The 13,430-nt window shown below is 39.0% G+C and overlaps 2 protein-coding genes across 2 annotated transcripts in view; both read right to left on the bottom strand.

Moving 5' to 3' along the window:
- Positions 1-337: 337 nt before the first annotated feature.
- LOC110960080 (ADP-ribosylation factor 6) lies at positions 338-4,338 on the bottom strand. Its single transcript, XM_022207155.2, has 2 exons — positions 2,213-4,338; positions 338-1,237 (listed from the first exon to the last, which is right to left on the bottom strand). Exons 1-2 carry the CDS (start codon positions 2,525-2,527, stop codon positions 929-931), a joined length of 624 nt encoding a protein of 207 aa, XP_022062847.1. The 5' UTR covers positions 2,528-4,338; the 3' UTR covers positions 338-928.
- A 106-nt stretch (positions 4,339-4,444) lies between these two features.
- Positions 4,445-13,430, bottom strand: part of ppm1lb (protein phosphatase, Mg2+/Mn2+ dependent, 1Lb) — a 56,899-nt gene continuing 47,913 nt past the window's right edge. The window contains exons 3-4 of the mRNA XM_022207154.2: positions 9,181-9,342; positions 4,445-6,700 (exon numbers count right to left, since the gene is read on the bottom strand). Coding sequence (XP_022062846.1) covers positions 6,360-6,700; positions 9,181-9,342 — 503 coding nt within the window. The 3' untranslated portion in view covers positions 4,445-6,359. The remainder of the gene's footprint in view (positions 6,701-9,180; positions 9,343-13,430) is intronic.

Raw genomic sequence — 13,430 nt, forward strand, 5'->3', positions numbered from 1 at the left:
TTTTTTCCACAATATTTATTCTGTCTTTTTGTGTTTATGGGCAGTATTTTTCTTGCAACACATGTACAGCAGAGAGGAGATATTGTGCTTAAAACACAATAACTTTCGAAGACAGCTGTGTAAGTCAGGCTGTTGAAGTTACCAACTTGATTTGTTTAAATTCTGAAAAGCATTATTCATACAAATCTGTTCATTTAAAACAGACTGGAGGAAAAACTGACTATAGCTGTTGTCAGAAATTTTACATGTAACAATAAGTTTTACATTAGTGCATTGATTCAGGTATAAACCTCTTGTAAAAATAACAGTATTTTACCATAAATGCAGAACCACCAGATTAAATAGCAGATGTTTTTATTTCAATTCAAGAAATAAATAAAACAACAGTGGAACAGCGTCATATCAGCATACAGATCCAGAAAACATAACACAAGTTGACAGATTTGAATACGTTACATTGGTATCATACTTACACAGTACAGACGTCTTTGTCATGTTTGTGTTGTTGAAAAGAATCAATTCAATGTATTGTCTGATGACACTGACAGCGCCATTCCAAATATATAAACACAGCTATATATTGATAAAAAAATAAATAAAGAAATAAAGAAATCCGCACAAGTAGAAATTAAGATATCTTGGATCCCTGTAAACTTGCAGAAGCACCATTTGGAATCAGTTTTCTGTGTACACTTTATATAGTGTCAGACTGCTTTCCTTACACATTCCCTGTAGTTTATCATCACCGTCCAAAATCTTCCTCATGACTCCTTTAAAATACCACAGAAATGAACCCTGATCTCTGTCTCAGGATCATTCTTCAACCTTATATACTCCTCAGTCAGGCCACTTACTGGTGAGCTGAACAGGAAGGAGGAGGAATCCTGCACATGCTATGGATAAAATTAAAAACAACAATGTTTATCCATCAACTTCCACAGAGCAAAACCTTTTTCATGGCTGTGACACTGAAGCCTTTAGACCTCATCTTTACTTTAATGTCCTCCTGAGTCTGTTTTAGCGGCGTCTTCATGAGATAAACGACCCTCCTGAACCCTTCTTCCAGTCCCATCCCGGTGGTGGCTGAGCAGGGTTGGATGAACCAGTCTCGGCCGTCACAAACTCTTCTCAGGTCCAGTTTCAGGCAAAGAGCTTCTGGGTTCAGAGCTCCGGGTAAGTCCTGTTTGTTAGCAAGGATCACGAGGGGAACTCCTCTTAGACTCTCGTACCTCAGGGCCTGGAAAATGCAGCAAAACAATGTAGGAGACACTTTAATTGCTACAGTTTAACTCAAACTTTTTAGATGAACTTTTTCATTGCGATAAAATATTGCATTTAAATATTTTAAACTCCCATTTTGTAATATTGATTAGCAGTATATACACCCTTATTATGTGGTTTAAAACACATTATAATATAGTTTTCTGCAGAGTTCTCCTATGAAGCACCTGTAACCGGCACATACACAGCTAATACAGAGTCACTAATAGAATAGAACAGTTGTAATGAAATATGTATTTACTTTTACATTATATTTAATTAATTCTTAGTTGAGCATTAATTATTTAGAAATATTTCCTCTCTACTCTGCATGGCATCTGAGCAAAATCTTTTTCGATATAGGCCAAGAATCCTGGTGAAATGTCATAAGTGGTCTTGAATTATATTTTTGTCTTTTAAATTTCCAATGTTAGTTACAAGCCTAAAACACTTCTAAATATCATTGGATTAGCTTTTATCTACTGTAAGCTATGTATTATTCTCTACATACATGTTTACATGTATGTTAAAGCACAACATTTGCACCTAATATTGTTCTTTCACAAAAAAGAGATTAAAAAAATCCTCTGAAAAAACAATGATCTCTTTTCATTGAAAATCACATCAATGAGCAACTATTTTCCATAACAGAAGTCTCTTTAAGTCACATTCTGAATCATAAGTGGATCCAAACTCTGCATTGTTGCAAATTCCTGCCTGTACGTACATGTTTTAAGCTGAAGTTTAAGGTGAAGGACTTTTTAGCTTTTAGGACTCAACTGTCAAACTCTGCACATACATCACTCTGCACACTGAAGGTCAAACAGCCAAGTGCAGTCAGAAAGCACATTTTTAAGTGAAAGGAGGCTTTAAGGGTTTACATACTGCTGAGTAAGGGGGGTTAAGGGGTCAAAGCACTTGTTTAAAATACAATATCTCCTGGTTTAATTACCCGATGGAGCTCCTTGCAGGCCTCATCCAGCCTCTTCTGGTCCCAGCTGTCCACCACAAACACCAGTGCAGCGGTATCGGTGTAGTGATGCCTCCAGTGGGGCCTCATCTTCCTCTGGCCCCCCACGTCCCACACCGTCAGGCCCGGGCTGCTCCTGTCCGTCTCCAGCGTCTCCACATTGAATCCCACAGTTGGAACCGTCACCACGCTCTCATTATACTTAAGTTTATAGAGCAGGGTGGTCTTTCCTGATCCGTCCAGTCCAAGCATCAGGACCTGTGCTTGTTTTCGAGGCTTGGATCCGTGCAAACCCATGTTGTAGCTGCTTCTGTATATATCAGATGAGTTTAGCTTCCTCCTGTGTAACTGTTTTAGTGTTCTCTCTCTATGCCGTCTCTCTGTGAGCTTAGTGTGTCTGGTCTTTTATGAACACCAAGTGATCCCTCCCCTCTGTTGTGACAGGATTCCTTCGGTCCCTGCGTGGCTTTCAGTAAACCTATTTATATCCAGAGTGACGGTGCAACTAAGTGGGGCAAAATGCACTTCTCTGGTTACCGCTGCACGCTCAGAGGAGTCACATCACACCTGCCCCGGATCGTCATACACACCAGCGGCCAGGAAGTCCGTGTTTGGCACAAAGGGGAGATTGTGTTTCTTCCTGGCTGGATGTCTCAGAGCAATGACATCACAGCGAATGTTTGCCGGCTCCAGACAAAATGTTGGCTGAAAATGGAGCTTCCAGAAACATCTCAGCAAAAAAAAAAAAAAAAACTGCTTTAGGGAATTTGCTATTCCTCTTACATGTACATAAACATATTTTGTCTTATTATGATTGACTATACCAGGGCTGAATAATATGATCTAAATGATTAACTTTAACAGCATCATTCATCATATTTATACTGGCTGATTTCTGATTCTGTAACCTCAAATGTGAGCTTCTTGACTGGATTTTTGGGTATTAGTCAGTGGTTGTTGGGAGTCACGATAATTGATTTAGTGATTAAACACTGAGTGGATCACTGATTCATGCTATTGTCCAGCCCTCACATTCAAATATAAAACCATCTCCAGAACAGCAGCCACTCAGCCGTCTCTGATTTGCCTGAAAATTTTACGGCACAAAATATGGATATTTATCACAACATTTGTGAAATGTCAGTTTGATATATCAGGCACTTCCCAAGATAGAATTTATTTTAAAAGTGTCCGTCTACCACTTTCAGTAAGCTTTGTTTTCACACATTGGAATTCAAGGCTATGTCTGGATGACAATATCTCAGAAACTATCGAAAATAAAATCTTGAAATGTTTGCAGATATTTCTCATGGTACCAGTGATGCAGAATCTACAATACTGGACAAATGCATCAAATAAATACACAAACAACTGAGATGAGAAATCCCATCTTTGATGACTGGATGACTGAGAACCTTCACAGACATCTTTGAGCACACTTTAACAAAAAAAAAAGAGAACGCAGAAGTCCACTAATGATACAAAACAAAGCATATAGAATAGTTGTAAATATTAAATACTTGGTCATACAAATGAAAAAAAAAGATTGATGGCTTGATAAGAAACAGCAGTGAAAGCAAATTCAGGCTTTTATTTTAATGCTTCCTGGGACATCATTGTCCAAACAGCCTCAAATTTCAATATGCCACAAAATGTGCTTAAAGTGGATCAGCCAGAAAACAAAAATTATATCTCATGAAGTGCTTCAAATGTCGCAAAATTCACAGATACCATTTTAAGTGTCCATAGTTTCCGACCGCAAGCAGATCAGAGATGATCGAGCAGAAGATGGTCGACAGGAAATCTCAACTTCTAATCACCCAGCAGGTGGCACAAACTGACTAAAATCTAACCTTTTCAAAGTTAGAGATCATTATCTGACTTGAAATGAAACTCTCTCACTGTATTTTCTCTCTTTAAACTTAAAATAAACACCGACACAGTATTTACTGGAAAAATAACAGTTTCCCATGATATTTGATGGCAATATTGATATTCATGGTTTAGCTTTGACTAACATCTGTGCAGAATATAGACAACAAAAGCATTTTATTTTTAAGATATCATTAAAACTTATATGGGAGGTTCTCTCCCTGGAATATATACAATGTAAGAGATTGGCTGTTTCATGATAATTTTTCTCTTTATACCCATGTTGTCTCTTTATTGCACCAGTATGAAGTACTATTTACTGGAAAAACAACAAACAAAAGATGACATGATCATTTATCATTTTAATGTTACCTTTGTGATTTACAGTTTAAAATTTCTGAATTCTTTTGTTTTTACATTTTATTAAAGTCAACAAAAACAAGTACAAATGCCACATAAACATTCTGTAACGTACATTATCGAGGAAGAATGTGAACTGAAAAAGCACAAACAGTTTTATCTGGTATATATCTCTCAGGTTAAACAATCAGGGAACAGGCGCGTCGCTGTATTTAACAGTGGAGGGGTGATACTAACATGAGGACAGTATGTACATTCATCTTACAATTTCAGGTCTCTTGGAGACATTCTCTTGACAATGCTCTTCTACATTTGAATCAACAAGGTGTGACACTGAGGTCGTGCATTGTGCATGGTATGGACGACTGCATTATATCGAGAACCGAGAAGAAGTTTTGGCAGCAGACTTCAGAACAGGACATGAACAGATAAAAAAATAAGGCAACAATAACTCATCTCATTCAAAGGCTTGTTACATTTTGAGTTAAGAGATCAGGATGAAGAACGCTTGTCTTAGTGAGAACGACATGGTATTAAAACACAAAATTATAACAGTAAGTTGTCAGTATATTTATATTCCAGGTAGACACTAGCAAACGATAATGTAAGAAAAGTCAGGTAAAGGAATAGCTGGTCAATATTTAGGAAGTAAGTCTTTTAAAGGTTGATATGTGATGATAAACGTTTCAAAAATAATATAATATCAAATTTAGAACTGTGTTTTATAATTATTTTAATTATCCAAACTAAAATTAGTTATTACATCAGATAATGTGTGACAAAGTTTAAGAACTAATAATTAGCAGTTAGTCATAATGACATGTTACTCCATTATGTGGAAAGTTATACTCATTTAAAGGGACTTTTTATCACACTTTGACGAGCTACAATATTATCCAACAGTTATTACATTATTAGTAGTTACACAGATCCTGATAAGTTGGGTCTGAACAGAAAAGTTGAGCAGAACAAACTCGGCTTTAAAAAATAGGAAACGTTATCAACAATTAAAACAAATTTGAGAGTTTACGAGAACAGAAATGATCAGCAATCATTGTAAGTGAAGCTGCTCAGCAAATGGATTTGTAAAATGGGGCAACTCAAGATAAAATATCCATTCTGACATCAAGAATTTGCACGTCCAGCAAGAGTGATAAAACAACGTAGTCAGTTCTATTGCTGCACAATAAGAACGGTAATATAAGAAGCAGAGGCATATTATCATTTGTAGTGTTCATGTATGAATTCATATTGATGATTCATACTCAGATAATCTGCCACCTTGTTAAACGACAGAATTTTCAGCGCGTTACTTCGTCAATACAGTTAGACAACGTGGAAAGACAGAGTTAGAAAACTAAATTTAGTGGTCACACAGACGATGAGTGAAAGACATCACATTTGGAATAAGATGGAAACAGAACTCCATGCTTTCTCTAAGTCTGTCTTTACTGACTGGACAATGAATTGTTAATGTGAGATTTGTGTGCAAGTTTATCACAAACAGACATCTATCACTGCTTCACCTCTCACACACTCTGTCAAACACACACATACACACTCAGACATACGAATGTGTGCAGACTATTGGGCGCACCCACAGCTGCACAAAGCTAAATCTGTTTATTTGCATAACAGTGACCCAGCTCGCATTACCGTGTCTCAAGATATGGCTAAGCCTAAACGAAAGACATTTTCATAGTGTCACTTTTATAGCAGTAAAATTAAAGGAGGACGGGGACGAGGTTTGATGCATCGAAGGGCAAACTGCTGCAAATATCTGCAATAGAAATAGTTCTCGCTCAAAAAGCGTTTTTTTTTTAATCTTTCATCTTAAGCCTATTCTTATTTATATTCAAACATAATACAGGTACTGTGTGTGGCAGACAGACGGTCTCTACTTTTCGTTGGTCTTGCCTTTAAACTTGACCACCATGACGGTGATGTTGTCAGGGCAACCGCGGTAGAAGGACTGCAGGACGATGCTCTTGGCGCCGAAGTGTGGCTCGTCCAGCCGCTCCCTGATGAAGCGAACCGCCTCCTCGTTGCTGAAGGTGTCCCACAGGCCGTCTGATGCCAGGATCATGAACTCGGGCTGCAGCTTGTTCAGGTCGAAGGACATGATGTCGGGATCAGGGATGACCACGTTGAGGTTTTTCAGAGGGTAATCGCCCAGAGAGCGGGACATGGCCAGGATGCCCTGAACACGCCACGAGCCGTTGAAGCTGATGAAGCCACCTGAGAAGGAAGCCGCAGAGGAGATATTGGAAAAAAGGCAAAGGGAGTGAAAGACAGGCCGAGGACAAGAGGGGAGGAGGCGAGAAAGAATGTGGAGAAGAATGATAACAGAGCAAAAAGAAGGAACACAGAGGTGAGAGGAAAAGCACTTTCTACAGCAAATCAACCACTAAAATAAAATATTTTGTTCCTGTGAGACAACTGGCAGCAAGTCTAATCATTTCTATCAACTATGAAGCCACTGTGTCCGCATCAGAATGCAAATATTAATATGGATCAGTGCCACCGACATGTTTTCGCTCACCGTTGGACTCGTAGGACGAACTGTTTATGTTGGATAAGTTTCAATTCATGTCACATCCTGCGAGTACAGCTGTGTGTCCTCTAAGGCTTCAGCAGATTAGCAGGCAGGGAATTTTACTGGAAATGACTGGATAAGATGGAGACTTCCATACTAGGTCCGGATGCCTTCCTTGTCCCAGTGAGCGCAGCCATATGCAGGATTTTAAGAAATATTTTGGGGAGAAAGTTCAGGCTGTGACAGACTGTAAAGTATTGGTGCCGCCCTAAAAAATCCCATTATGTGTGACTTTCTATTTAAAATGCACTAAGTTATCTAAAATCCTCACATTCCCTTAAAAAGCAGAGGACACGACCTCAAGAGCGGCTACTTCAGCAGCTATTGCCTCTTTAGCTCGCTGCTTAGACGTAAGTGTTGGTGAATGTTATGTACAAGATGCAATTAAAAAGCGAGAGGGGCATTAAACACCATCTAGTATCTGCTTTATGCACTATGAGCTATTAACCTCAGGAATTAGCTGCTGAGGACAGAAGTTAAGCTAATAATTACATTACTTGGCAACATCTCTGCACTCGCATATCATTAGACTATGTACTTATCTTTACATGACTAAAGAATTGTGTTTATTTGAAATTAATTTCCCTCCGTATGCAGGAGTTTGTATACACTCTAAGCATTATGTTTATTTACAATGCACCATTTTAGTCATAGACTGCAGGATCAATCTAAATGTTTGCTCTCAAAGGGAGTCGAATCCCATTTAGATAATCCATAGCTGATAAAAAATTCTAACAATACAAAGGATCAGAATATAACATGAGCATTTAACATGCACAGAATGCAGAAGCAAAATGAAAATAGACATTGCTAGTCAGAAAATGTAAATTTTGTGAAATCAGTCAACATAATCATTCTAAATAGTAAACGAAGATTGTGAAAGGAGTCTTATTGTATTATAATACAATAAAATGCAAAAAAAAGAATAAATTTAAGTTAATCTTACAGTATTAATTACTATTATGGTAATCTTTAACAAACAATCATTTCACTGTATTCCTTGGCTTTTAGGACGCATGGCAGGTCTAATTTGAGTAATTTGATAGATTTTTCAATTAATTTGTCTCAAGTTTTTGTGATTGATTTCACTCTTAATAATTGGTTGCTGCAGCCTGCAGCAAGATGCAGCAAGCAGTCTCAAGATGTTATTTTTATTTTGTTGAATGTGATGCCAGTGCAGCTCTGTGATTGAATTTCCACCAGACTTTGTGCTGACAGTGGATTTTAACTTTCTTTGACATCTTTTATGTTGTTTTAAGTGCATTTCTATGCACTGAACTTACAAACACAAGTAATAGTTAGAAAAGTGTTTGTTAAAAAAATCTGGTTTCCCTTATTGATATGCTAATTTATGCAGCAGGGTGCTCCATAATCAAATGAGATCATCAGCTCTACCTGGGGAACCTGTGGAGCTGGTATTAAGTTTCATTAAATGTTCTTGTCTGTGGTACAAGGATGAGTCACAGAGGGAGACAGACAAACACCACCGTAACACAATGACAGTACCCCACGAGACAGGACTATTTATTAGTCTAACAATAGTTCCTGTGCATGAGAATCTATGATTGAAGCATCAAGTGTTTTGCTCCCTGAAGGTCATTAAAAATTGAAAATATCAGCATCTGCAGTGTCACAACTGCAAGAATGTTTTATGAGTAAATAAAGAGCTACATGAAATCTGCAAGATTTTGTCTTCAGTACTGAATTAGTCCATTAGATGGAGATGGTGGGCTATCCTAACGGTGACCACACAAACTGACTCATCTAGCAATCTGCCATCAAACTCCTCAGCACACAGAGTATGCAGATAGGGTTGGATGGAGAATTATGCCTGCAAATACACCTTAAATACTGTGCACTGTCTGGCTGCATTTGATAACATGCTGCTTCAGAAGCAGACTGTGTTATCAGTCAGTAGGTTTTGATGTCAGCGAGAGACACAAGACGTAGAAAAAAAAACAGGATAATGATTCTTAGCTTTGATCATAAGAAGACGTATTTTACGCTTCCATGACAACAATCTGAGCTCTGATGTTCCCTCAAGTTTTAACTATAGTCTTGCTCTGTAGCTCGGCATTAGCTGAGAAAATTGTATTCCTCGAGACTGCACTGGTTTCCTCACCAGCCTTCTTGATCCTCTTGCGTTCTTTGAGCTGGTAAGGTTTGTGGTCGTGCGATAGAGGAATGGCATTGCCGTCTTTATCGCACAGAACTCCGCGAGAGTCTCCGACATTGGCCACCGTCAACTCCTTATCGGACAGCAGGGCCACCAGACATGTGGTACCTGAAACAGAGGGAGGAGACAGAGGAACTGGAGGATCAGAATCATGTTGACTGCAGAGGAATTGTATTGTAGTGTGCAGTTGTCAAGACATTTTTCTTAAAACATCAGATGGCAACCTCATTGTGGCATTAATGGAAATGTCAGGGGATTGCCAGAGTCCTCCAGATACATCCTCAGGGGATCCCAAATGTCTGCACAAATTTTCAAGGCAATCCATCACATATTTCCTGAGATATTTCAGTCGGTACCAAAATGGAGGAGCCTCTGACGGGCTGAGACTGACATTCATGGAGCCTCAGTGTAGCTCAAAAAAATACTATATCGGTATAAACAGCATTCCATAAAAATTATATCAGAAATTCCCAGTAATCTAAGGGGAAAAACAAATATTTTACAACACACTATTCCTCCAACACACACTTCCGTCCTGCAAAAGTGAACACACATGAAAAACCATGTGCAAACAATGCAAAAACTCTTTGAAGTAACTTCTCTTCTTTGTAGCACTCTCCAAAACGCTTGTATTTCTTCTTCTCCTTCCTCTCTTTGTTTAGCTTCCCAGTCAGGCAGAACTGAGTATGGCCTAGGAATCTGAGGCCTATTGTATGAGATCCAAAGTCCTGTAGAGAAAGAACAGATCTGCCTGTTTGGCCATCTGCTCACACAGTGTAAGGACAAAACTGGAGAGAGAGAGGGGAACAGAGGAGAGGAAAAAAAGAGAGAAAGTAGGGGGTGCCACTGGCCTGGACCACCAGGAAAGAGAGAGAAAGAGGTGGTATACAGAGGAAAAATAGGAAAATGGGACACAGGGTGAGTCACACCCAGAATTTTAGAGTAAAAACAGCCCCAGGAGGTAGAGGAAAGACTAAAACAAAGTAGGTTTAAATGCCACTGTAAGAATGTGGACGACCTACTAACTTTTACCTTTAAAGTTTCACATCTTGGCGAGTCTGCTTGACAGTTTATGTCTCAGGTGAACAAAATAAATCCATTTCTCCCATGAAGGGTCCTTCCATTCACTTTACAGTTACCCTATCCCAGACCTCATCTTGTCACTATATGAGAAATGAATAAGGAAAAAGAGCGAACACAGGCTCCAGTGGACGCACATGAAATGAAAAGTGAGAGTACAGGAAGGAAGGAAAGCTGGGAGAAGTGCAGATTTACAGAAAGAAAGAGAAGACAGATTAATTCTCAGCAGGACCATGATTTTATTATTCCCAATTATAGCTTTGGGTGAGAAAAAAGTGATAAATTAGGTGAAAAAAAGGAGGCAGACAGTAACTATGACAAAGAACACCAGCTGGAAGCGAGGCCACAATGAATGAAGGGAATATTGATGCCCCTTAATTGTGAATGACTTACTCAATCTTTTCCACGGTTTGTGAAAAATCTATTTCTATTAGTTTCATCATTCCATGCATCCCTAATCCTGCTCCTCGTGCCTATAGCTGCCGCTGCACCGTGCCATGCTGTCCAGCTAATTATCCTTATCTAGTTCCCATGGTGACAGAGATAATGGACTGAGGTGCATTACAAGCACACCCTTCTCCAATTAGCCCAGCCATGCCAAGCATACATTCAGCAATCCCTTTTGAAATGGCACCATGGCCTACATGCACCCTGTGCTCATGTTAATTATTGGCTTAGCTTGGCCAGGCACACTTTCAACACTCCAATAAGATTAACATCGCAGCCCCAGTTGGTCTCCCACTCCAATTTGTATCGTACTAATTCACTCTTGCGGAGTTAGCAAACTCTGACAGACTGTGTTTGTGCTCTCAAAACATCTGGAGAGTCTAAGTGTCCACACAGGAGCAGGATACATCCCCTGGATTTATGTTCCTAACCGAGCTGCTTGGCATTTAGGTGAAAAATGTGAGGTCAAGACTGTCACCGCCCTGCTCACCCCAGCTCATTGTCTCCTTCAAAGCCTTTCTGAAAAACACTACTCGCCCATTATTCCACCCACAGTCAGTTTTTTTTCCCCCTCTGAGAGCTGCCATCCAGATTTACCTGCCTTCCTTGGACTTCCACGCTTAACATTTATAGCAAAGCTATTTTTAGCATGTGCATTCATTTTGAGTTGCTTAACAAAGTTTGTGCAACATTTAACTGGCATATTATGTCACTATGAAGGTGCAGACAATCTCTGCTTTGTGTAATGCATCGTTTTTTTATGTCAGTTTTCATTCCATCTTAAATAACTAGTGGACCTTCCTCGGGGAAGCCATTTTTGAAGGAATGTGCAAGACTTTGTTTTGGCTTATGTGTAGATTTTAATCATCTTATCTTTTTTTAAACTCATGTTCTTTTCATAATTTCTATGAGGCAAAATAAGTAGATCATTGCTTGATGTAAAACAAGAGTAACATTGATTTGAGAGGACTGCAATTTAAGCATCTCTTCGAAAATGAAAGCTCATGACGGCAACTCATAGATTCAATTTTGTGGGGCAGGAACTGGTTTAAAAGAGTATTCCACCAATTTAACATTCAACACCTACAAACACTGTAAGACAGATTGCAGAGAGCTAAAGGTCATATATGGTTAAAAAAAAGAAGAAGAAAAAAGATTGTGCTTTGTCGTTGCTCTAAAAGTGTAAAGTAAAAGCTATTAAGATATAGAGACATTTAACTCTGACATTCCTCAAGCCCCCCCACAACTAGATAGCCTCCTAGCTTTACAGGCCAGTAAGAAGTTTACTCAGCTGCTATGTACCAGCTGAAGAACCAACAGTCGTCTAGCTAGCTCACACTTTGTATGTTCCTCCCACCTCACTGTCCGCTGCTTAGAAGGTGAGTCAATTCAAAAGAGCAGCTGCCTCACAGGCCACCAGCTTTATTTACTTACGTAAACTGCTTCTACTAACTCTAAAATGTCTCTCACAAGCAAATCACACCAAATGTTCTACTGTTGGCTGCAAAAGTGGACATAACTCCATTCATGCACAGCCAGAATCTGAAACGTGAACGTATAGTGGATTACTTTTAGTTTTAAAGCCAGTGTGACCACAACAATAGGAAAATCCTCAGTGAAAATCATAAAGCTGAGAGACATTTAGCGAGTGTGGAAACATTACGACCGACTTGAAACCAGTAAACAAGGATTTGGTGGCCTACTGTGTTTTCAAGCTGTCTACTCTCTGTGCTCACATATATTGCATTTTAATACAGTCAAATTCCCAATAAAGCTGTTCTCAATGACATATTTGTCTGCTTCTGCAGTCAGACAACAAAATAAAAATAGTGAGTGAAACACAGTCCCTTTGGAATGCACTTTAACTGGCAGTCACTTCAGAGCCATTTCCAAGCTGCTGCTCTGCTACACTACTGATTTTAAAACTGTAATGTCGTCTAACAAACTCACCCAACACATGAGTTAAAAGCGACAGTGCTGTTAAGTAGGCAAATTTCTCAGAGAGAATCTTCTTCCTGACGGAGGGGTGGACAGCAGCAGCTCAATTATATTTGAAGCTATAGACACTGAAACAGACCGTTTATAGTTGGGCTAAAACCAAGGTTAATACAGAGATGGTTAAATGAACCATCTTTAAAGAATTTTGAGCTGATAAAGTGAAAGATGCATTCAGGCTTTGACAGATTTTCTGAAAACAGGCACAATATGGCACCTTTAATGGATCAAAATCAGCAGAACGACAGATATTGCTTTTTTATTCCATCTTTCTTTTTCTTATCAAAACCTGGTTCCAAGAGTAACTACAACGCAATTCATCCTCAAACAATTTGGTTGGAAATTCTGGTGTGTTAAGCTGTTAATGACAAATGTGGCATGAAGCACAGGTGAGGAGGGGCCCACAGGCGTCTGCTAAGACTCTGCTACATTCATATTTTTCCTTTGTCATTATGTAACGTCAGTAGTGGTCCCTAAGACCTGAATGTTAGTGGAGGTAACCTTTAATATCATCCATCTCCCAATTTTTCTTCTTTACACAACCAGCTGGACACAGAAAAATAAAATGCTCTGTGCCTCAGGGCTTTATAGATTTCAACAACATTTTTTGAACCAGCATCAATCCAAACGTCAAAGACCTGAAACTTGAACTTTAAGATGACAGAGAATTCATC

This window comes from Acanthochromis polyacanthus, chromosome 13 (genome assembly GCF_021347895.1).
Source record: "Acanthochromis polyacanthus isolate Apoly-LR-REF ecotype Palm Island chromosome 13, KAUST_Apoly_ChrSc, whole genome shotgun sequence".
In the NCBI taxonomy this organism is placed as follows: Eukaryota; Metazoa; Chordata; class Actinopteri; family Pomacentridae; genus Acanthochromis; species Acanthochromis polyacanthus.

Bases quoted from the DNA above. Each gene is read 5' to 3' on its own strand.
- LOC110960080 (XM_022207155.2), bottom strand. From the start codon at position 2,527: ATGGGTTTGCACGGATCCAAGCCTCGAAAACAAGCACAGGTCCTGATG. The intron at 1,238-2,212 runs GTAATTAAACCA...TGCATTTTCCAG, and splicing joins CCTGCAAGGAGCTCCATCGG to GCCCTGAGGTACGAGAGTCT.